The sequence below is a fragment of the Prionailurus viverrinus genome, chromosome C2 (genome assembly GCF_022837055.1).
Source record: "Prionailurus viverrinus isolate Anna chromosome C2, UM_Priviv_1.0, whole genome shotgun sequence".
NCBI classification, from domain to species: domain Eukaryota; kingdom Metazoa; phylum Chordata; class Mammalia; order Carnivora; family Felidae; genus Prionailurus; species Prionailurus viverrinus.
In genome coordinates, this window is record NC_062569.1 from 15,377,108 (window position 1) to 15,403,120 (window position 26,013).

General features: G+C 38.6%; 1 protein-coding gene and 1 pseudogene across 7 annotated transcripts in view; both read left to right on the forward strand.

The window, feature by feature from the left end:
• Positions 1-26,013, forward strand: part of NEK10 (NIMA related kinase 10) — a 230,098-nt gene that overhangs the window by 79,948 nt on the left and 124,137 nt on the right. For all 7 annotated transcript variants that reach the window (XR_007155710.1, XM_047875604.1, XM_047875605.1 and 4 more), the window contains one exon: positions 13,296-13,371. Coding sequence is in view for 6 of the 7 variants with exons in the window: in XM_047875604.1 (XP_047731560.1) it covers positions 13,296-13,371 (76 nt within the window). In the remaining variant the exon portion in view is untranslated. The remainder of the gene's footprint in view (positions 1-13,295; positions 13,372-26,013) is intronic.
• On the forward strand, positions 4,747-5,479 carry LOC125175230 (transcription factor BTF3-like; annotated as a pseudogene).

Below are 26,013 nucleotides of genomic sequence, written 5' to 3' on the forward strand. Positions count from 1 at the left end.
CCTTCATGTCACTGAGAAAGCAAGAATATTTTCTGTCAAGCCCACCGGGTTCCTTATATTGCTGCTAGGTCATGTGAAATAAGGAAATAGTGAAGCAAATTCAGTCAAATAGAATTTCTAAAAAAAAATTTTAAGATTCTCATGCCACCAGCGGGTCATTCTGTAATCCTGAGATTGGAACAGCAGTTGGCTTTGAGGAAAAGATGAGAATGGCAGTCCCAAGAAAGTTCGCGCAGGGTGTCCTGAAAGTCCTGGTCCTGACCAGATGATTGTTATGCTCTTCTGGTGAGATGAACTCATCATAATCAACTGCATGAGGGAATAAGGAGGCATCAAATCTTACCATCTTAGGGAAAAAAATGGAACTAAAATTTTCCCAATGTTGGGTTTATAAGGCCTATAAAAACATCAGAGACCAAGGATAGTAAAGTTTATTTTAGTGTATGTTTTCATATGGGCATATTGGGTTATGATTTAGTTCTCCAAGAAATTTTTAATGTATAGGGTAGAATCTGATGTGTTCTGGACGTGTTATTTTCATTCTGTGAGTTTTCCCAAAGCGTGTTCTCTGAAGCAGCATGGTGAGTAGGTGGGAGTGCCTATTTTAGAGACTAGTTCAACAGTACATGGTACTACACATCTGATCAGTCTGCCCAGCCTCGTAAGGGTACTGAAACCATTGGAGACTTTTGGACTCTATAGTCCTGTCATAAACTCTGTGTGTGTGTGTGTGTGTGTGTGTGTGTGTGTGTGTGTGTGTGAGAGAGAGAGAGAGAGAGAGCGAGAGAGAGAGAGCATGTGAGCAAAGGCCTGACTTCCTGTTTTTATCAGAATCTGACCCCTAGCATTCCTATTTAATATTAGAACTGTGTGTTTAAAGTTTCATTCATTATTCCAAGTAATCATAACCAGAACGAACCCCACATTGAAAAATGATTTTAGAAGAGCCCATACTTAGTAAGGACACTAGTTTCTCCAAGATTCTAGTCTACTGATAGATATCCTACAGTGTGAAATGATATGTGTGTGTACCAAAGAAATGGGGTTCCCTAGAATTCAGAAAGTACTTTTGTACCAGAAATTGAATTTGTCATCCCAGAGCTCTTTGTTATAATACCTCCATCAATAAAAATCAATCAAATAATGATGCTGTTGAGAAAGAGAAACACTTTCACTCTGCCTCATCCAGGGAAGGGCCTGCACTGGGGGCAGAAGCTTTGGAAGAGTCGGTGGCCCAGTGGAAGAACTCACTGTACACCAGCATTAAACCTCCCCTTTTCCCTTGTTTAGGAAGTTCTGTTTTAGACTTGATTAGAATTCCACTTGTTGAAGTAGAAATAATATTAATAACAGCTGAACTTCACTTGTAAGAAGGTCAAGGAGGGGTCTGGAGGGCAAGGATTAGAAATGTGAGTGGCCTTCAGAGGAGGAAGTGCCAATGAGACAGGGGTTTGTTGAGCATCTTTCTGGGAACCTTCTTCTCATCCCCCCCAGAGCCCCGCACAGAGAGGATGTTACTGATGATCCCGTTGCTGTGGAAGTTAGAGGCTGGCCTTCATTTACTAGGTCGGGAGGAAAGAGTAGAGAGATAGATGGGAGGGAATTGCGAGGTGGACATCTCTCTGGCCTATTATACAGTTATGCTCAAGTAGACGCCTCTGTCATTGCCTAGCACTACAGATATTTCAACTGATCATTTCCTGAAATTGTCACAGTCATTCATGGTTTTTTTTTTTTTTTTGTACTCCGAGAAGATACTTTTATCATGGTAGAATTTTTAGCTGTGCTTTGAAGGAAAGGAGTAACCACCCACAGCTACATCTCTTAAGCTTTTACTATGGGATGAAGGTTACATGTTCATTACCTCTTCCAATATCCGAGGCACATTCCCATATTCACAGATAATGGGAAGAGTTGGACAGGATAGAAGACTTGCTCAATTCACCCAACTAATAGGTTGGCAGTGCCAGGGTTGAACCACGTCTGGCTCTAGTGTTCACCTCGTTGCCAACTCGCTTTATAATATTCCCTTAGAAAGATCATTTCAGGTAAAGAAAAAGGCATCCTTGAGTGCGTGGGGTGCTCATAATTGAGTACTGTGTAAGGACGAATCCAATAGTTTTGTTGAGGTGAGCATTTTAAGTTGGGCAGTCCGCCATCTGAACGTGGCCTGCAGGGTCTTGCATCATCTGGCCATATCCTTGATGGTCTACCCTCTAGCCAACCTGGCCTTTTTTCAGTTCTTCAGTGGACCATGCTGCCTTGATCACAGGACCTTCTCTCAGTTCCTTAATGGATCGTGTTTCCTTGATCACAGGACCTTTGCATATGCAGGTTCCTCTGCTATATGGCTTTCTCCACTTTCTCTTACCTAGTTAACTCCTGTCCTCTGTCTTCTATTCACTCAGTCACCATTTTGTCACAGTTTTTCCTGATCACCTGTGTCTCCTATGTTACTCTCTCATAACATCGTATATCTGCCTGATTTTTAGTGACCTTGTCAGAATTATAAATTTATATGTGTGATTCTTTGTTCATTGTGTATCTGTACCATGGGTCCCTATGGGCTATGTCAACATACATAATTTCTGATCTGGATACTATCTTATCTTTAGTACCTATCCCAGTACCTGACACGCAGTAGATAATTAGTGTGTATTTATGGACAAATATGTGAATCAGTGAATACATGGACAGTCTTGAAGGCATAGAGCAGCTGGAAACTTTATAAACAATAACAAACACAAGATGTTCTGGTACTTATATGGGGGCTTGCTGTGATGAAGACGGGTGTTGGTAGATTGTTCCATTGTTAAATACTCTGTGGAATGGATTAGAAGGAAAAGTTTCCTGATGAGCTGCACCTGGGTTCTTGTAGGAAGAGGGAGGGCCTGGGCTCCTGGCACATTTAAACTGTGGTCGCAGAGTCAAAAGAAAGGTTCAGATACAAGAGCTGAGGAGTCGATCAACATAGGGGCAAAAGAGACAAGGCAGAGCTTTCAGGCCAAGAAAATGGGGAAGATAAGATGCCGTCTCTACTTGGGATATCCCAGATGACCATGAACGATAAGCTCGGTCTGGGGTGCGAAGGGCCAGGTGCCACCTAGAGCTGGGGATGAAGTGGTGTGGCTGTGAATTTGGCCACTGCCGACACGGGTGGTGGGGGGAGCCTGTGGAGGGGGATGGGAATGCCTTACATCTGTACTATTTTACAAAATACATCTTACCTGTTGTCAGGTTGTTGGAGCAACCCCTTGCAAAGGGTAAGTTTCATAAGTTCTTTTTGAGAAAACCGAGTAGTTGAGTTATGGGTCCAATGTCACATAGATCGTAAACGACCGAGCAAGAATTGAGGGACTCAACCAGAGACCGCACACCTTTTCTCTCTGGAGGTTGACAGCAAGGCTGTAGTGCAAACAGGCTACAGTTTTAGCATTTTCTGTATCGTTCATTCTATCAAGGGAGAGATTGCTGTACCCCTTTCTGCGGTATAATGTGCTGCACGTAAGATGTTGCCATTTTGAATTTCTATGATAGCACATGAATGCTTTTATGACCACAGTTTCTGAAATAAATCCTTTTCCTCTACTCCAAATATGACCACAAATGTAGGACAAGTAATAGAAACATTACTGCTACTACGAAAATTTTCCAAATGGCCAAACAATATTAGCTTTTGTTCTCTTCATGAATACTTGTCAACCATCTGTGTGTTTTCAGAGAACCATCTGAGTTTCTGCCGTTATCTACAATACATGGAGTGGGTAGAATCTTTGTGAATACCACTCCTTAGTTTTGGCCTTTCAAAATCAATGGCATTTTTATAAAAAGAAGATAATTTCTATGTAGCACTGGAACTAAAAGTCAAAGTATTATTTTAGATTGTAATTTCATAAAGTCTCTGTGTGCTAAAATTATAGTGAGCTCCTAAAAATATTGATATACTGTACTATTTCTACTAATTTTCTCCAGTCCACAGTAGAGGAACGGGAAGATTACAGCAAGCCATCTAACTTGTGGATAGTCTTAGAACACTTCATAAAACTTAGCCCTTTACTATTTCTCATTCCTCCTACTGGACTGAGAGGATAGATGCATATTTAGATAGGTATTTAGATAGATGGATGATAGATAGATAGATAGATAGATAGGTATTTAGATAGATGGATGATAGATAGGTAGATAGATAGATAGATAGATAGACAGACAGACAGACAGACATGGATATACAGTTTACCCTTGAACACCATGGGTTTAAACTCTGTGGGTCCACTTATCATTGATTTTTTTTAAATAAATAGAGTACGGTGTTGTAAATGTATTTTTTTCTTCCTTACTATGTTCTTAGTAACATTTTTTGGGGTCTACCTTTACTTTATTGTAAGAATATGGTATATAATACATATAATGTACATAGTGTGTATTAGTTGATAATTTATGTTATAAGGCTTCTGGTCAACAGTTGGCTATTAGTAAGGTCTTGGAGAAGTCAAAAGTTATACATGGAATTTTTACTGTGCTGGGGGTAAGTACCCCAGCCCTCGCATTGTTCAAGGCTCAACTGTATATCTATATATGTATCAAAAGATATGTATCTGTCAATATATGGTGATAAACAACACAAAGTATGGATCTTGTGTACTGGTTAGAAATGATAGACCCTAAATACATAAGGGAATATGAAATACACAAAAATAGAAATGCTGACCCTGGTCTCCCTTATGGTCCCATTTCTGCTCTAACAAGATGAAAGAAAATATCATGAACCAGGAGAAACTCGCCAAACCGCAAGCACAAGTGCACTTGGTGGGGAAGGAACTGCTCCCGGAAAGAAGAAGGTGGTTCATACAATGGCTACAGCAGATGATAAAAAATTTCAGTTCTCCTTAAAGAAGTAAGGGGTAAACGGGGCACCTGGGTGGCTCAGTCGGTTGGTTGTCCGACTTCAGCTCAGGTCATGATCCCACGGTTTGTGAGTTTGAGCCCCACGTTGGGCTCTGTGCTGACAGCTCGGGGCCTGGAGTCTGCTTCAGGTTCTGTGTCTCCCTCTTTCTCTCTGCTCCTCCCCTGCTCACTCTCTGTCTCTGTCTCTGTCTCAAAAATAAATAGACACTAAAAAAAAAAAAGAAAAGAAAAGAAGTAGGGGTAAACAATATCTCTGGTATTGAAGAGGCGAACATATTCACAAACCAAGGAACAGGGATCCGCTTTTTAACAAGCCTAAAGTTCAGGGATCCCTGGCAGTGGACACTTGACCGTTCACAAGCCGTGCTGAGACAAGGCAGCTGACCGAAATACTGCCCAGCATCTCAAACAGACGTGGTGCAGACAGTCTGACTAGTTAAGTAGACTGGCTAAAGCTCTGCCTACATGATCTGTGGATGGGAAAGCACCACTCACTGCCGGAGACGTTGATGGTGATGAGGCTCCAGATCTTGTGGAGAAGTTAGATGAAGCTTCCAAGCAGGAAGCAAACTGAATGAAGTCAACTTCTGAAGAAGCTAAAACTTGAAGAAGTTATCAGGAGCTGCTATTTTACATTGTGACTGCTTTTTAAAAATTTTGTCCAGGATCTGATAAAATCTAGATCTCTAATATTTTTAAGCCCAAGCCCCTTGGACACTGCTGCTCTTTTCAGTGTTTGCATATACACAATCCATTCTTTGCAGTTAATTAAACTAAAGAAGCCTGGGAATAAGGTTTGAAGCAAGGTTAATAAAGTTCTTTGCCTAGGATGTGTTTTATTTTGTATTTCATTGACACTGATTTGTACACAGAAAGCAAAGTTGTTTATAGAAAGCTAATCATGGCATGTAATATGGCTGGTAATCTTTGATGAAATTTGATTAAAGATTTTATTTTACTTTTTAAATACTTAAAACAATTTTTTTTGTTTATTTTGAGAGAGAAAGAGAGAGAGAGAGAGAGAGCCAGCATGAGTAGGGGAGGGACAGAGCGAGAAGGAGAGAGAATCCCAAGCAGGCTCCACACTGTCAGCAGTGTGCCTGATGCCGGGCTTAGATTCACGAATCGTGAGATCACGACCTGAGCTGAAATCAAGAGTTGGATGCTTAATGAACTGAGCCACCCAGGCGTTCCAATTAAAGATTTTAAATGGCAGTATAATGTAAAAAATAATTTCAGATAATGAAATTCATTAATCAAACAAGTATAATAGAAGAGTATTAAAGAAGGGGACATATTCACGGGTAGTATGGTCAAGAAAGACATTTCTGAAAACCCGGATAATATATGGTCTTATGTACCTGGTAGGAATTTGGCTTTTATTCTTAGTATTTATCAGAATAAATACTGATAGAACTTTACTGTTCTATCACAAATACTGTAGAACTTTAACTTTGTGAGTAGTGGTATCTGCTCTTGGTTCTTCCAAGATCATTTCGGCTGTGGCATGGAGATTTGTGTTTTGGAAGAAGCCATGGAAGCAGGAATCTGTTCAGGAGGTATTGTTCGGGACCCTACATGAGTGTTCATGGTGGTTTGGCCTAGAGTGGTAGCAGTTGTATTGATTTTTCATTCCTGTGTAATAAATTGCTGCAACATTTAATGGCTTAAAACAACAAACATTTATTTTCTCGCCATTTCTGAAAAACAGGAATCCAGGAGCAGCTTAGCTGGGTGGTTCCGGCTCAGGGGCTCTCATGAGATTCCAGTAGAGCTGTCAGCCCTGGCTGCATCTGAAGCCTTGACTCAGAGCCAAAAAGGCTCATTCACTTGCCTGGCAAGTAGGCTGGAACTGGGCCTCTCACCCTCCAGGCTGCTCTTCTGTAGCTGGGCCTTTTCTGCAGACTAGCCTGGACTGTTTTACATGGCTTAGGCACATATTTCGTAACTACAAACTCAAAACCGTAGTATATAAAAGAAAAAAAAATTAATTGAATTTTATCAAAGTTTAAAACTTCTGTTGTATGAAAGATATTACTAAGAGAATGAAGACAAGCTTCAGACTGGGAGAAAATATTTACAAATCAGTTACCTGATGTGTGTAAGTACCTGATGAAGGTGTAAGTACCTGATGGAGAATTTGTATCCAAACTCAATCATAAGAAAACAAACAACCCAGTCAAAAAACGGTCCAACTTCTGAACATTACTTCACTAAAGATACACAGATGGCAAATAAGTACATGAAATATGTTACGCACTGTTAGTTATTAGGGAAGTGGAAATTAAAGCTATACTTAGCTATCACTACCTACTTACTAGAGTGCTAATTAAAAACAAAAAACCAAGGGGCCCCTGGGTGGCTCAGTTGGTAGAACAAGCAACTTTTGGTTTGGTTTGAAGTAGGCTTCACCCAGCGACCCCTGGGCATGCAACTCTTGATCTCAGGGTCATTCGTTCAAGCCCCATGTTGGACCTAGAGCTTACTTAAAAATATATACATGTAAAAAAAAAAGTAAATAAATAAACAAACACATAAAGACATAAACAAACCTGACAACACCAAATGCCGGTGAAGATGTAGAAGCAACTAGAATTCATACATTTCTGGTGAGAAAACATTGGAAAATATTTTGGTTTGATGGTTTTTAAAAAACGTAACATTTTTATTGTATCACCCACTAATCTCACTCCAAGGAATTAAAGAGAAATTAAAAATTCTGTTTGCAAGAATTTGCATGCAAATATCGTACTTACTTGTACCTCTAGTATACTCTTGAATAAGAATGGTGAGAGCAGACATTCTTGCCTTAGTTTCTTTTCTTCTCTCTTTTTTTTTCCTGTTTTCTTTCCTTTCTTGTACCTTGAGTTAATACTACCTTGTCTTAATTACAATACCTTCAAATAATTTTTAATATCTTCTAGGAAACTGTGTTGTCTTTTAATCAAAATCCATGGCTCCTTTTGGTCTTTTCTATTTTTATTAAATACACTAATTTTACACTTAATTTGTGAAATCCTACCCAAAATATTTGGAGGCATTTCACTGGAATTGCATAAATTAGTTTAAGAAGAATGGCATCGCTATAACATTGAGAATTCCAATTCTTGAACTTGGAGTTTCCATTAATTTTAGCCTTCATTAATGACTCTGTAACAAAATTTTATAATTTTCCCTGCATAGATTTTTCACATCTTTTGTCATATTATTCTTAGATATTTGTGTCTCTGTCACTGTACTAGTATGTTTCCCCCTCCTCTTCTCCCCCTCCTCGTTTTTCTTCTTTTTCATCTCCGTCTCTGCTTTCTTCTTCTTTGTCTCCATCCTCAGAAGGAAACAGAAAACAGAAATGTTTTTGCTTTATTTTAAAAATTCAGTTATCAAGGGCACATTAAAAAGTGCTATTGTGACACTCTCTCCAACATCTCTACGTCAACATATTAATAAGATTGCCACATCTTTTTCATTTACATTTTTTAATGTTTATTTCTGAGAGAGAGAGATTGCGCGAGCATGAGCGGGAGAGGGGCAGAGAGGGAAACATAGAATCCGAAATAGGCTCCAGGCTCCCAGCTGTCAGCACAGAGCCCGACACGGGGTTCGAACCCACAAACTGTGAGATCATGGCCTGAGCCGAAGTCAGACACTTACCTGACTGAGCTACTCAGGTGCCCCAAGATTGCCACATCTTTTATTTGTCTGTTTTTTTAATAGATATAATTGACATACACCATGATATTACTTTCAGGTGTACAACATAATAACCTGGTGCTTGTATGTATTGTAAAATGATCACCACACCAAATCTTGTTGACATCCAGCCTTGTTTTTGAACTTAAAGGAAAAATATTTAATCTTTTAGCATTAAGTAGAAGTTAGCTGTACTTTTTTGTAGATGCCCTTTATCAGGTTAAAGAAATGAACATCTATTTATACTTTGTTGAAAACAATAGATGTTGAATTTTATCAAATCCTTTTTTAAAATTTTTTTTTTAATGTTTACTTTTGAGATAGAGAGAGATAGAGCATGAACAGGGGAGGGTCAGAGAGAGAGGGAGACACAGAATCTGAAACAGGCTCCGGGCCCTGAGCTGTCAGCACAGAGCCAGGCGGGGCTCGAACTCACGGACCGCGAGATCATGACCTGAGCTGAAGTCGGACGCTCAACCGACTGAGCCACCCAGGCACCCCTATCAAATCCTTTTTATACATATGGTCATATGATTTTCCTTCTTTATTGTATTGATTTGGTGAACTGTACTGATTGATTTTTAAATGTTGAATCACGCATGTATTTCTGGCATAATGGTCCCTATGTATTTATTCTTTTTATCTATGTCTAGATTTTATTTGCCTATGTTTTGTTGATTTTTTTGTGTCTATTTTCATGGGGAATAGCATTCTGCATTTTCCTTTTCTTGTAATGTCTTTGGCTTTGGTTTCTGAGTAATGTTGGCTTTACAAAATGAGTTGGGAAGTGTTCTTTCCTCTTGTATTTTCTAGTTGAGTTTGTGCAGAATTGATACTTATTTCTTAAATGTTTGAAATGATCTGGGCCTAATTTTTCTTTGTTGGCAGTATAATGTTTTGATAAGGATTTTATGATTTTGATAAGCCTGATTCACATCTGACTGTTAATTTCTCCTGGTGAGACCATAAGTAAGTTACTTAATCTCTGAGTAAACTGAACCTCAGTTTCCTAATTTATAAATTAGTGGCTATGAAGATTGAATCATGATATGTATCAGTTGTTCAATCCTTTATCATCCTATACTTACATATGTTAATTTATCCAAATTTTACTATTGTACTATACTACTTACTACTATTTATGCTATTTTTTTTCAAATTTTTATTTAAATTCTAGTTAGTTAGCATATAGTGTAATATTGGTTTCAGGAGTAGAATTTAATGATTCATCCTTACATATAATACCCAGTGCTCATTATAATAAGTGCCCTCCTTAATACCCATCATTCATTTAGCCCAACCTGCACCCATCTCTCTCCATCAACACTCAGTTTGTTCTCTATCATTCAGAGTCTCTTATGGTTTGCTTTCCTCTCTTTTCTTTTCCCCTTCCCATATGTTCATCTGTTTTGTTTCTTAAATTCTACATATGAGGAAAATCACATGGGGTTTGTCTTTCTCTGACTGATTTATTTCACTTAGCACAATATATTCTAGCTCCGTGCATGTCATTGGAAATGGCAAGATTTCATTCTTTTTGATGTCTGAGTAGTAGTATATTGTATATATATACATCTTCTTTATTCATTCATCAGTCGATGGACACTGGATTCTTTCCATAGTTTGGCTATTGTTGATAATACTGCTATAAACATCAGGCAGCATGTATCCCTTTGAAACTGTATTTTTTTAATCCTTTGGGTAAATACTAGTAGTGCAATTGCTGGGTCGTAGGGTAGATCTATTTTTAACTTTTTGAGGAACTCCATACTATTTCCCAGAGTGGCTGCACCAGTTTGCATTCCCACCAACAGTATAAGAGGGTTCCCCCTTTCTCTGCATCCTCACCAATATCTGTTGTTTCCTGTGTTGTTAATTTTAGCCATTCTGATAGATGTGAGGTGATATCTCATCCTGGTTTTGATTTGTGTTTCCCTGATGATGAGTGATGTTGAGCATCTTTTCATGTGTCTGTTAGCCATCTGGATGTCTTCTTTGGAAAAATGTCTATTCATGTCCTCTGCCCATTTCTTAACTGGATTATTTGTTTTTTGGGTGTTGAGTTTGATAGGTTCGTTACAGATTTTGGATACTAACACTTTATCCAATATGTAATTCTTCTCCCATTCCATAGGCTACCTTTTAGTTTTGCTGGTTGTTTCCTTCACTGTGCAGAAGCTTTTTATCTTGATGAGGTCCCAATAGTTCATGTTTGCTTTTGTTTCCTTTGCCTCTACCTATGTGTCTAGTAAGAAGCTGCTGCTGCTGAAGTCAAAGAGGTTGCTGCCTGTGTTCTCCTTTAGGATTTTGATGGTTTCCTGGCTCACATTTAGGCCTTTCCTCCATTTTGAGTTTACTTTTGTGTATGGTATTAGAAAGTGGTCCAGTTTCATTCTTCTGCAGGTTGCCGTCCAGTTTTGCCAACACCATTTTTTGAAGAGACTGTCTTTTTTCCATTGGATATTCTTTCCTGCCAAAGAATTAGTTGTCAAAGATTAGTTGGCCATACATTTGTGGATTCATTTTTGGGTTTTCTATTCTGTTCCACTGATCTATGTGTCTGTTTTTATGCCAGTACCATACTGTCTTGATGACTACAGCTTTGTAATATAGCTTGAGGTCTGGAATCATGATGCCTTCTGCTTTTCTTTTCTTTTTCAGGATTGCTTTGGTTATACATGGCCTTTAGGGGTTACATACAAATTTTAGGATTATTTGTTCTAGCTTTGTGGAAAATGCTGGTGATATTTTGATAGGGATTGCATTAAATGTGTAGATTACTTTGGGTAGTATCGACATTTCAATAATGTTCTTCCATGGAATTTTTTCCCATTTCTCTGTGTCCCCTTCAATTTCTTTCATAAGTATTCTATAGTTTCCATTACCATCCAGATCTTTTACCCCTTTGGTTAGGTTTATTCCTAGGTACCATATTGGTTTTGATGCAATTGTAAATGGGATTGATTTCTTGATTTATTTTTTTTTTTGCTGCTTCATTGTTGGTATATAGAATTGCAACAGATTTCTGTACATTGATTTTATATCCTATGACTTTGCTGAATTTATGTATTAGTTCTAGCAAATTTTTTGGTGTAGTCTTTCAGTTTTTCTGCATAGAATGTCATGTCATCTGCAAATAGTGAAAGTTTGACTTCTTCCTTGTTTATTTGGGTGTTTATGCTATTATAATCCTTATTTTACAGGCAAGCAAGCTACCACAAAGGGAGATTCAGTAACTTGACCAGGGTAACTCTGGTAGCACATAATAGAGCCAGGATTTGAATTGAGACTGTCCGGTTCCTGGGTTACTGCTTTTAAGTGCTAAGCTGCACTAACTATAAAAATACCTATCTTTCAGGGTTACTATTAGTATTAAATTAGACAATTCATGTAAGCAGCAAAATTTGTGTTATTTCAAAGTTGTTGTTTAGTAAATGGACATTGTTATTAATAATGTCAATTATTGTTAGTTTGAAGTCTAACTACTTTAGGATATTTTCAACCTGAAAGACCTATTGTATAGATACATTATCAAACACTCTCATTCAAGTTCACTGCAGTGAAATTCCATCAGCATTGGATGCACTGTACAAAGTGGTATTGTGAACATCAAATCTTATTAGGCGTAGCAACTTGAATTCTTGCCCTGGTTCAGCACTTTTTTGTGTAATCCTGGTAAATAAGTCTCTCGGAATGTTAGTAAGTCTGTATAGTGAGGCTACGAAGAGTATCTCTGTGTATCTCTTTGACCTAAGTTGTTGAGTGGTTTCAAAAAGTATCTAAAGGTGCATTGGAAAGTATAGCTAGTGCTAATATGAAATATAAATATTTGGTGTTCTAAGTTAAAAATCAAAAAAATCAAAATCCTTTGTTGATATATACATATATTGAGGTGATTCTTAATATCATTATTTACTATGGCTTAATACAGTTTGATGCCATTTAGTATCAGATTTTTCAGATCTTCATGGTGGTTATTCAAGCTTATATTATTTTTTGTTTTAGCTTCCTTCCTTCCTTCCTTCCTCTCTCTCTCTCTCTCTCTCTCTCTCTCTCTCTCTCTCTTTCTTTCTTCCAGATGAGGTGATGCCTGGCATATGCCAAAATATTAGATTCACTTTGTTTATTTGAAAATTACAAAGATAACCTAAAAGGTGGCATCATCAGCTCAATAAGTATTTTGCCCTATTTTTTAGCCAGCAAGACTTATTTTAGTGTTTTACTGATATATCTCATTATTTCAAAGTATATAATGCAATGGGGTGCCTGGGTGGTTCAGCTGGTTAAGCCTCTGACTCTTGGTCTCGGCTCAGGTCGTGATCTTGTGGTTTGTGAATTTGAGCCCTGCATTGGACTCCACACTGTCAGATTGGATCCTGTTTGGGATTCTCTCTCTCCCCCTTTCTCTGGCCTCCCCACGTGTACTTTTACTCTCTCTCAAAATAAATCAATAAACTTTAAAAAATTAAAAAGAAAACAAAGTATATAGTGCAATGACCTATTGTATGTATGTTATTAATTAAAGCTGAGAGTGGTGTGGAAGATTGACACATGGGGCATTTTGACAGAAGGTTATAAAAAAGCTTTCTGTTGTGAACTTTAATAGTTATTGTACAGAATGCCAAAAGCTAAGAAACCATGATAATTTAGGGAAAGTATAATAACATTGCTTTTTTTTTTTTTTTTTTTGTGAATTATAGCTGACTTTGGGCTGGCAAAGCAAAAACAAGAAAACAGTAAACTAACATCTGTTGTTGGAACAATCCTGTATTCCTGGTAAGGACAATTATTTTATGGTTCTCAAACATCATACTTAACTGATTTAGGCTTTAGTTTCATGTCTTAGCTTGCAAAGGAAAGATGCCTTTAGGAAAAGAAGCTTATTTAATGTTCAGCTCAGTTACCCAGATAATACACATATACACAATTATACATCATTATGTACATTTGAAACAACAACAAAAAATTATCTTTCCTCTAAGGTGACTCTGCCCCTCATGGGGACTGCTTTTACTATTTGTAAATCCAAATGATCCTTGGCATATAGTGGGTGTGCAATTTTTGTTTATGAATCTGTGAATGACCTAGTAGACTTGCTACTCATCATGACACTTGGAATATTGTATTGCACTTACTTGAAAAATGAATGTTTTTTTCTCTTTGCCTGTAAACATCCAAAGGCAGGAGAAAGGTTTTTTGTGTCCTAATACATATCCCAGCATCTAGCTACTAATGGGTGCTGAATAAAGTTTATTATGTGAATGAATAAATGATGACATATATATATATATATATACTTAGACATATGTTTATAAAGCTGTTTGCTTCTTCGGGAAATGAATGTTTATATTTTGATGAATTAAGACCCTTGTAACTTATTTAATGTGCTTCGAGGGTTCCTTTACCATTCTTTAATTATTAGGAAGTAAGAATTTTCTTTTGTTGATCACATATCATTTGTTCATGAATCTTTTGAAATTAATAAACAGATAAAGTAGTCCGTAGACCTAACAGATTCAGGGAAATAGTCTTAAATCTTATTCAACAGGTCAAGCAATCAAGACACTTCCATCTTCTTTTTTTAATCTAGTCTGTTGTTGTGCAATTGATTCCTGGGGATAGAATTCAGAATAAATCTTCTCAAGGGAGGGTGGAAATTCTCCGTAAGTAACAGTCTCATTTGAAAAAGCCCTTTCCTACAGAAATGTTCAGAAGAGTGTGAGCGTTCTGGCCAGGGTTCTGACACTGCTGGCCACTATTCTCTCAAGTTGTAATTGTTCCAAAGTTAAGACGTCTCTTAATAAATTGCTTGACATGTGCAATTCCTTTTGAATTTTCCATATCCTCATTTTCTGAATTTGTGAACTGGACAGAAATAAAGCAGATATATTTTATGGTCCCTGCTCTGAGTCTCATACCTCCCTGCCTTTTAAAGAATTGTCTCTTTAGCCATCCCCAGAATGTTTCCCTCCAAATTCTGTAATCTTTGTGCAATCCTGAGCTTCTCTGAGCCTATTAACGTGGACGGGGGATGTCTGTCCCTGCCCTGCAGGGTCCTGAGAGTTCCACGAATCTGATGTGCCCCTGGTGTTTGCCCTTTCCTTTTGCCTTTGCTTCCTCAGATATTACCTTATTTAATGGAAGAAAGTTCTGTTTATCAATTCTGGTAGGAGGTGCCTCAGAGCATTCTTTATGCTGTATGTCAGCTGCTAGATAAATGGTTTGTGCACACTGGACTGATTGTGCTGGAACACAAGGTCAATAAAAGCCCCTTTCCTTCCTCTGATTTGATTCATTATGAGGCAGGGTCATTGTTATCCTTCTCGTGGAAAATAATCCCCAAATATGGTCTTTGGTTCCGATATGTATCTGTATGTCTTACTTCAGTTCCAGAGTCCAAGACTGCACCCTATCTTCAATTGCATTTTCAGAGCAGATGTTAGAGTTTGAAGCTCTGAGAAACATTTTAGGCTCGTTCTTCATGCAACACTTGTTTGGGACTTCTGGATGATAAGCAAGTGTGAGCTAATGTAAACAGAAAACTTTGACTGGTCTTGGAATGGGAATTCTTTGAGACTTTATTGCTTAGCCTAATTTCACTAACATTATAACATTAGATAATTTAAGAGAAAGCTGGGGACGTTTCCATTGGATGGATCAAAATAAACCTGTATGTAAACCTGGGCAAGCAGAGACAAAGTAAACACACCCAACTATTGACTGCACCTCTTTCATTCTTAAAAATGCTGTAATGTACCCAGAACTCTGAAACTCTTAAATGGCTTAAAACACTTCAGTAGCTTCCAGTTGCCCATGATTTAAAGGCCAAGTCCTCAGTATGACTACAAGCCCACGAGCCTGCACACTGTAGCCTCTGCCAAGTCATCAGCTTTACTTTAGCCTGGACCTCACTCGGTGGATCTCTAGCTGTTGCCTATGTGTTCCCACTGACCACAGGGCTTTAGCAAATGCTGCTCCCACTGCCTGGAATACTCTTTTTTCCACTGGCCATCTGGTTAATTCTTTCTCATCCTCCAAGACTCAGCTGGAATGTAGTCTCCTTAGGTAACCACCCCCACCCCCGACCCCAGCCAGAGCAGGTTTCCCCTGGTCTACATACTCCATGCACTTTGCCTTCATATGGTTGAACTTTTCGTTTATTTTGTGATAGACCCGGGTGATTTTGTTCACCGCTATCCCCAGCACTGAGCCCAGAGTCTGGTATTTTATAGGCTCACAAGAAGTATTTACTGTATGAATGATCTAGTATTTGCATAGTTATGAACTGTACTTGAAACAAAAAGAAAACTGCTCCTTTCCACTTTACCAAAATTTTAATCTTCTATCACTCTCCCACTTTGCTGTTCCTTCAGATCTTCAAAATGCTCCTACACGGTTTCTGTTTCTCCAGGTAGCTACAGAGCTTACTTCCTTACTTCTGGTATCTGCTTAAATGTTGCTTCTGTAGAGAGGTTTTCCTGATCACCAATCCCAAACGGCAGCCTCTTTCAGACTCTGAAGGAGTCCCTTTATTTTGCTTTATATTTTCACAGCACCTGCTTCTATCTGACATTATGTTATTAGTTTAATTAGTTTAACTTTAAGTGTTATTATTATTTTAATCAGTCTCTCCCACTGCATGAAATCCATGACAGTAGGGCTGTTGTCTCTTTTGTTCACTGTTGTTTCCTTGGGGCCTGGGGGAGTAGACTGATAGAATCCTAATAAATATTTTGAATTATTAAAATGAAAATAAGTCATCCTGTTTTGGGTTTGTCTGAAAATGTCTTTTTTAAAATTTTATTAAGTAATTGGGAAAAATTGACCAATAGAGTTGTATATATTTAAAGCATACAGCACAGTGATTGGCTTTACGTATATGTTGTGGGATGATTATTAAGATCAGGATCATTAACACATCCATCTAATAGTTAAACTGTGTTTCTGTTGTGTTCTCATTAGAATGCTCAAGGTCTACTCTTAGCAACTTCCAAGCAAACAATACCGTCTTATTAATCACAGGCACCATGTGGTACTTTAGAGCCTCAGAACTCATTCTTCCTTAGAACTGAAAGTTTGTACCCTTTGACATGCATCTCCCCATCTCGCCCCCCCCCCCGGCCCTGGGCAGTCACCATTCTACTCTACTCTCAGCTTTTTTTTTTTTCGTCCTTGTCTGTCTGGTTTTACTTAGCATAATATCCTCTTTGTTCATTCAGGTTGTTGCAAATGGCAGGATTTCCTTCCTTTTAATGGCTGAATAATATTCCATTATATATATATATATATATATATATACATACATATCCCACATTCTGTATTTTAATATGGTTAAAAATCCATGTGCATTTTTATTAGGGTCTAAAGCACTAACACATCTTTGAATTTTTCTGACTTTTGCCTTCGTGAAGGCTAAAGGGAACATTTTTATTTTTTTATTATTATTTTTTAATATATGAAATTTATTGTCAAATTGGTTTCCATACAACACCCAGTGCTCATCCCAAAAGATGCCCTCTTCAATGCCCATCACCTACCCTCCCCTCCCTCCCACCCCCCATCATAAAGGGAACATTTTTAGTTTGAAACAGTGAGTACCTTAATGCCAGGGTCTGTTGTATTTTTTTCTGTTTATCCATATATCTTGTATAGTTACTGGAACAGTAAACAATGGGATTGCTAGGATATTATCATTAAAAAAATGTAGAATGATTGTAAATTATTGAGACAAGTATTCTTCTATAACTGATAAATTGGCCCTGAGGGAAATTGCTAAAGAGGAATTTTAAAAAATAAGAGCATAATTGGAAAGACAATGTAGAAAGGCAGGTTGGTAGGGCCATTATTAAGATCTTAGGCTCTCAAATCAGACTGCCTGGGTTTAAGTCCTGGGTCTGCTGTTAAAAGAGTTATAAATTATTGAACTTCTCTGTGCCTCAGTTTCCTCATCTGTAATCTAGGATTATTACTTACCTTCTAGTGCTTATCATCAGATTAAGTGAGGTGGTATACATTGAGTGCTTGGAACCGTTACTCTAAAATTTGAAAGGATAGTGTTCATTTGAATATGTATATTGTATTGTGTCTAAGAATCGGATTCATTTCGTAATAATCACAATAGGGAAGAATTACTTATGCTGTATTTATTTATAGCTCCTTTTCCCTCCCTGTCTCTATATTTTCTCCCTGAATGGCTGCTTTGGTTGCTAGGAGAGGCCAGGATTTTTCTAGCAGCCAGGCCCAAGCAGCTGAGGAGTGTGAGAGGGAAGGAGTATGTGTTTAGCATGCAAAGACAGGGAGCCTGGAGGAACAGAATTTTCCATAGTGGGACCTTGAGCAGGTGAGTTGTGGGGATACTTTTACCTGTAATTGCTTTTGTTTATGGCTTCTCTGTGCCCTAGCAGGATAAGATATACCTGAATAATATCCCTCTTTTCTGCCCACAGACCCTCCAAGACTCTATAAATACACACACACACACACACACACGAGAGAGAGAGAGAGAGAGAGAGAGAGAGAGAGAGAGAGAGGACTATTTTATTATCTGCTTAGGTAAGGTAGGAGTGAATTTTGATCCAATTCAGGATTTAATTATACAAATAAAACTCTAAATACATCTTAAGACTCAATGGAGTAGGTCACAAGGTCTCATTAATTTAAATGGAAGCTACTGAATAGAAACTACCAGAGAGCACTAATAATGGTGTTCCACTCCACAGTGTTTAGCATCGTGTCGCCAACTACATATTTTTACTCATTTTTACTTATCTAACACTTGAATGGAATTTACTAAGTGACAGGCACCATTGTAAGGCTTTGTAAATATTAAGTTATTTAATCTTCCAGCCTCCTTTAACATAAAGCGACTATCTTAAGTAATCTCTGGGGAAGTTGAATGATCCTGCCCAACGTCACAGCCAGGAAGTGGAAAAGCCTGGATTTAAGTTCAGACAGCCTGACTGCAGGAATGTGTGTTCCTAAGCACTCTGCTGTGCTGCTTGATAACTGGTCAGCCACTGGTAGACTGAACTCATTTGGCAGGAAGGAGAGATACTGTACACGACTCATGGCCGCTTTAGGAATGTTGTGATTTGTCCACTAGAATGTATATCTGGCAGTTAGCCCTCATCGTGCATGTAGTATTTGCCAGGTTTTACTCTGAACTGAATATTAAAAATTCTTGTTTTACATTTTTTTCGTAACTTCCACGGTTGTTTTCTCATCACTCAACACTTTTAAACAATTTTAGATGAGTCTTGAATACTGATAACAGATTTAATATCCAGAGACATTCTGAATCCTAACTGAATAGTTATGGAGTTTCTAGAAAAGAAAAAAAAATGCAAATTAAGAACATTTATGCCTTTGTATATTAGTGTCTTTGATTCCATTGACATCACAGGAAATGTATAAATGGAAAACGATACCTTAAGAGTATCCAGTTAGGATACGGCTAGTTCGCATGTTGTATGTCTGTGGCAATGTGAAACACTGGCGTGGCCTAGATTAGGAGTTTGAATATAGATGCATAAGGAGATGTATATTATGGATTTTTGAGGGTCTAATTTGTTCTGAACTCCCCAGCAGCACAAAAAGCCAGAAAGGGAGTTCTCTGATGATTGATTTTGTCAGTGGAAGTCCTTGCTCTTTCATCAACTAGTAATTCCAAATCCCGTATCTTCAGTCTTTATTTTTACAAGTATACACAGGTCTGTAAACAATACAATGAATTTCTTTACCTACGTGTGCCTGAATTATTTTTCTAGTTTGTCATTTTAAACACTTGATATCCAAGTTATGTAGAATATTCCACATTTCCTATTGAAAGTAGATGTGAGAGGGATTACAGGATGGCCCGATGTCTTACTGTAATATGTTTTTCTGAAGGGGAAAGGTGGTTTGACCAAAAGAAATGCCCTCCTGTACTTAAACACAACTTCATTTATTGGATAATTAAGGAATTAGATGAATTATTTGATGATGGGAAAATGTATATTTTGCTTATCTACTGTTACAGAACAAATCCTCCCAAATGTAATTGCTTAACAACAGTTTGTGTGGGTGTTCTATGCAGTTCCTCTGTTGGTTCCATTGGGCTCACTTATGTGGATGCATTCAATTGAAGTATTGTCTTGTCCAGAAGGTCCAAGATGGCCTCACGTATCTGACAGTGGATGTTGACTCTAGGCGAGGGCCCTTTGAATCTGGTCCAGGTGGCCTTTTGTTTATGTGCCTGTGATAGAGTGGCATTTCAAGAGGGCTCCCCTAGATCATCTCATGCCTATACTGCCTACCCCTGGCCCATGATGGAAATTGCAGGAAGCCTCTTACACCTGCAATGTTCCTCTAACACTATCTGCTGAGAAAGCTTAACACTATTTAGGAGAAATACTTAAAGGAATGCCATTGCTTATTGAAGGGCGCATTAGGAGCTAAGACGCATTAAACCGATAGCTGAGACACTAACTCCAGGGTTTGGTCCAGCATACCTGAGGATGAGGCATTAGTAGAATAGGGCCACACCACTGCCATGGCATTGTCAATACCTTTATTCCCTCCATACAATACACTACAATACAATTCATTTTTCTGTACCTCAAGCATTGGTACATCTCCAGAGTGTGAAAATGAAATCCTTCAGTTCAATTCTTAACAGACTCAGCATATTTATGGGAGAGCAGGAGCTGTGGTTTGGATGGGTTGGGATTTATGTTGGTATAGCGAGGGACCTGGAATTTTCCTGTTGGCATTATAGAGCCACTGGATATCTCTACGCATGGCAGTTACTTAATGGAAATACTGTTTTCCAGAAGATCCACAGAGTGAAACTGAGGAAGGGAGCCATGTGTGTTTATCACTTCACCTGTTTTTTATATAGATATCCCAGCACTTGCCAGGAGAAGATAACTTAGTCCTTTCCCATGGGGAGAATTCAACTTAATTTGGGGACACACACACACACACACACACACACACACACACACACATATACGAGTAGAAGGATCAAGGACTAGTAAGCCACACAGTGCTTATATGAGCCTCTGTCAGGTGCACAGAGAAGGTCCCCAGGGACAGTACAGAAGCCATGGGTAGGACAGGGACCTACCAGTGCTGCAGAACTTGAGGAACGGGCCCAAGGTGGGGTAGTGGGCACTAGGCATTATACTTCTCTGTGTGATGATTGTGCCATGGTCGATGCACTATGCAGGGTTCATGCAAAGTGACCTATATTTTCCTCCCATACAGACACTATGACAGGACTTGCTTGGAAGTGGCTGACATCAAATGGTCAGAAGGGAGGAAGAGAAAACAGTGATGAGGGTAAACAGAGAAAGGAAACTATGGGGGAAGTCAGAGGATTTAAACAAGGGGGAAATATGAAGGCCAAATTATCCTATCAGACGTAAAGGAATCGAAACATCTTAGGGGTGCCTGTTTGGCTCAGTTGGTTAAGTGTCCAACTCTTGGTTTCCATTCAGGTCATGATCTCATGGTTCATGAGTTCGAGCCCCGTGCCGGGCTCTGTGGAGACAGTGTGGAGCCTGCTTTCAATTCTCTCTCTCTCTGCCCCTCTCTCTCTCTGCCTGTCCCACATACTCTCTCTCTCAAAATAAATATATAAACTTAAAAATAAAGAAACATTTTAGTTATTTTGCAGTGCTACATTCAACCTGTTTTATTCTTATGAATAATTCTTATGATATAGGATCGGTATGGTCGTATATCCCTTACCAATCATATATCCTTTTACATCAATTTATTTCATAACTTATTTAGCTAATAGTAATACTCTTGACGATTATTACATTTTAAACTTAAATTTAATTATTTATTTTTAATCTCGGATTTCAGAATGCCCATACAATCCTAGGAGAGGCTATAGCACAATGCCAATAAAAGAAAACCTCTTTTGAAGTGGCAGATATTTTCTTCTCTAAAACAGTAAGGTGATAGTTACAAGTCCAATGTCTTGAAATTCAGGCTGCCTTTGCAATAAACTGTCAATCTGTGACACTGTTATGGCCTATAATAAAATTATAAAGTAAAGATTTGAAAATGTGAGCTGTAGGTAACTTTGATACACATTGGTAACACGTGGTCATTTCAAAACTTCCTTTTCGGGGCGCCTGGGTGGCGCAGTCGGTTAAGCGTCCGACTTCAGCTCAGGTCACGATCTCGCGGTCCGTGAGTTCGAGCCCCGCGTCGGGCTCTGGGCTGATGGCTCAGAGCCTGGAGCCTGTTTCCGATTCTGTGTCTCCCTCTCTCTCTGCCCCTCCCCCATTCATGCTCTGTCTCTCTCTGTCTCAAAAATAAATAAAACGTTAAAAAAAAGTTTAAAAAAAAAAACTTACTTTTCACAGAAATGGATACTTGCAGGATCCACATATTTGGTGGGTAAATTTTGAAGATTTTATATATATATGTATTACTTAATCTCATCTTAGTGCTCTAGGGTTTCAGGAGAACCTTGTCTATTCTCCGTAAAGCATTTGCCTCTCTGTCTCCCCAGATCCTCTTACCTTGTTTATTCTAAATTTATTTTTCAATTTTTATAACAAAGGCTGCTTCATCCATAAATTTCATAAACCGTGCTCCAACTAGCAGCAGTGACAGTAGTAGTGAGATGTCATTGGGTTGGCCTGCAGGGCTGTCCTGTCTTAGGACCCAATGACATAGTGCAGACTCTAGGCTGGACAGCCTGGGTTTCATCCTGGCTCTATGCCTTCCTGTTTGAATTAGGGCAAGTAATGTACTATTTCTGGGTTTCAGTTTCCTTATCTGAAATTGTGGAGCTGGTGGCAATAATGATAGTTTCCACTTCAACAGTTTGTTGTGAGGATTGAAAAGATAGATGATAGATACATAGGTAAGTAGAAAAATAGAGTGAGCTAGTAGATAGCACTAGCATCCTGAGTATAGCAGGGATTCCATAAATATCAGCTGTTTCTATGCTGGGAGCAACAGCTTTATTCTTTAGGAAAAAAACTTTTCCCCATTCCACTCCAAGTACCGCTCCAAGTGGTTTAGTAATTCCCATGGCTTTGGAGATCTTACCTCTCTGGCCTATTTGGGCTGCCCAGACTTGGTGCTTCTCCCAATAAGGTGGGCCACTCCCAGCATTCCTGACCCTGTTGGGAAAATGGCAGTGGGGTGGGGAGGGGGGGGGGTTCTCTTCATTGAAGCTGATCCAATTAGAATTCTTCCCTGAGAATGTGTTCAACTGGGACTCAGTGAAGAGGTGAAGCTGAGATGTGAAAGGCCCTGGAATGTTTGGTGGCCATGTTTGTGGCCGTGGTGGAGGTCCATCTGAGAGAAAGAGGCCAACACTTGTAGAGAACAGGAGGGAAAGTTCTAGCAATGTCCAGACCCTAGATTCCATTTTCCTTAAAACCCAGCTACAACTTTGCTTTCCTTGCATGTACAGAAGACTTTCAATGAAAACCTTCTAGTTGCCTACCGTTGCTACACGCCTTTCACTTGACTCAGTCCAGGTTGCCCCAGGGCACACTCTGAGACAAGGGTTCATGTGCAAGTGGTTTGTTATGGAGGGGGTCCTGGGAAACAAGAGTGGAGGAGTGGGGAAGTGAGACAAGGAAGGGAAGGCAGCAAAGAGTTTCTTGGGACAGGTCACCACTGGGCAACTGGAGGTCATTTTAAATGAATTACTCAGCGATCCCACTCAAAAGGAGAGAGTGGGGTGATTATAGTAGCTCATAACCACCATTGTTAAGGGCTGTTCCTGGGTAATTCACTGAGGCTTCAGGCCTTTTGTGCCACTGCCAGAGAAGGTCTAGGGGGTTAAGAAAAATCCTCACATATGCAAATTGTTAGAATTCAGGCCAGTATGCTCTGAAGAAGTAAGGGTGAAGGGGAGTAGGCAAGATACCTACAGCACCTTCTTTGACTCACAAGGGAAAATGCTCTAAATGCATGAGAAGTACACTTGCAGCGTGGCCTCAAAATCTTTGTGCAAGCCAGGCAGAAGCATATTTGATCCTCTTTTGGTTCTTTGAGCAAATCTAAAATTTTCCCAACTCTTCCCGGATGTAGTCTTCTTCTTCTTCTTTTAAGTTTATTTATTTATTTTGAGAGAGCCAGAGAGCATGAGTGAGAGCAGGGGAGGGGTGGAGAGAGAGAGGGAAATAGAGAATCCTAAGCAGGTTCCATGCCATCAGCACAGAGCTCGATGTGGGGCTCAAACTTACGAACTGTGAGATAATGACTTGAACTAAAATCAAAAGTTGGATGCTTAACAGACCGAGCCACCCAGGTGCCCTGGACACAGTCTTCTATGTCAATAGTTGGAAGTCATTATAAAGAAGTCCCAGGGGCGCCTGGGTGGCTCAGTCAGTTAAGCGCCCAGCTTCAGCTCAGGTCATGATTTCACGGTTCACGAGTTGGAGCCCTAAGTCAGGCTCTGTGCTGACAGCTCGCAGCCTGGAGCCTGCTTCTGATTCTGTTCTCCCTCTCTCTCTGCCCCTTCCCCGCTCACAAATTCTCTCTCAAAAATAAAACAAACATTAAGAAGATAAAATTTAAAAAAGTCCCTGACAACTGGTTTTAGATTTTCCTCATAGTTAGATGGAGGTGAGAAAAAAAAATTTTTTTTTTCACAGTCTCACCCGGAGAGACTTTCTGCCTCCCTATAGTTCTGGACTTTGTAAATAAGACGGCAATGTGACATTGATGATGTAATGATTATTTGAAAATAGATGTGAAAGTAAGAGATGTAAATCAGAAGCAGATAGGAATCTTCTGTGAGAGTGTCTACTAGCTTGAATAAAGACTGTCTGAAGTTTACTTGGAAGTTGTTTGACTACTTTTTAAAAATCAGTCTTTTGTGAAGGAGCAAGACTATAAATTTTTATGCGATTTTATATTTAGAGGAAGGCATTTGTATAATTATATACTATAATTGAGAGATTGTATTATCCTTCTTTGCAGAATTACCATAATTACTTTATTTAGTTATGAACTTGAATTTTAAAAGCTAGTGATACTTGCCTTGACTACAAATACAAAATGTGTGATGTCAACCGATATGCTAGCTATTTTTTTAAACATCATTAGAGACAAGCAAATGGCAGTCAGTGTACAATGAGAAATTTCAAGGCTGTTGGGTCTGAATCTAATTTCTGTTTGTGACTCAAAGTAGGCAGCGCTTGATAATTTGATGGCTGGAGTGTAATCGCTGGGTGAATGAATGTAATCCATTTGTTTAATTGCCCAGACTCCTCACTGTATTTACAGTTAATTGGTTCTCATTATGGTCCTCCTAATAGATACCATAAAGGCAATAGGATTAGAGAAACCTGAAAAAGAACATTTAATTTGTGTTCTTTCTTTAAGCAGAGACCTAACAAGTGTTTATCTGGTTCATTTTTTACCATCTTCATGACAGGTTAAGGGGAAAAAGTCTCCAAGGAAGGTGATTTATAAATTCTTTTCATTGTTTTGGGTTTTGACATTTTCTGTACCCAGAAAGCCAAAACCCCAAGTGTTCTTATGTCTAATTGAAGTCCTTTTCTTAATACTTGAAATTCTTTCTGGATTTGAGTGACCATGCAAAGCAGCTGATCACTACCCACCATTTAACAGTTCCTCATAGAATGAAAGATTCTAAGTCTTTTCTTTTAAATTTCTTCTTTCTTTCTTAATAGCTCTAAACCTTCATTTCAGGCTTCTAGATACTCCACACAAAAATCTGCCCATACTAAACATTTTCTAATGTCTTAGGAAAGCCACATGGATTCGTCTGACTAGGAGGAATCCAAGTTCCTTTCTTAAAGTGTAATTTCAGTGCTGCATTTTTAGCTCAAATATATGCATTTTTTCCACATACGGGCTGGTTTTACTTCATTTCATTTACTGACTTCATTTACTGATGAAGCAAATTAAAATTGTAAATGTACCTAAAAGATTTTCCAGTCAGCCTTCTCTTGCCTTCCTCTTTCCCCATGGTTACCCTCCCTACCAATCCTGGAGCTTTCCTATATCAGTTGGGTTTCAGGTAACTTGCAAAGAATTTGATTGAAAATAAATTGGTTGTGGTGACAATGTAAACAGATAATGAAATTACTTTAAATGAACATTTCTCATCACTGATTTTTAAAATCTATTGTAATTTTCAGAAATGCTTATATTGTTTTTAGATACATAAACGTTTTTACTTGTTTTTAATTTCTCTTCTTTCCCCTGTGTATTTGATATCTTATTTCTAGGTTATTTTCAGCTAGTGTGGGTATTGAACAGTGAAATGTGGGGCTGGTTAGGTTGATTAGGTAAATAATGGTAAGTGGTATTATAGTAATGAATTTGTTGACCTAAAAGCATATCCTCGGTATACTGTTAGGTGAAAAGATAGGTTACCAATAGTATATGTATATTATGATAAAAACAGAAATATCTGATATTTTG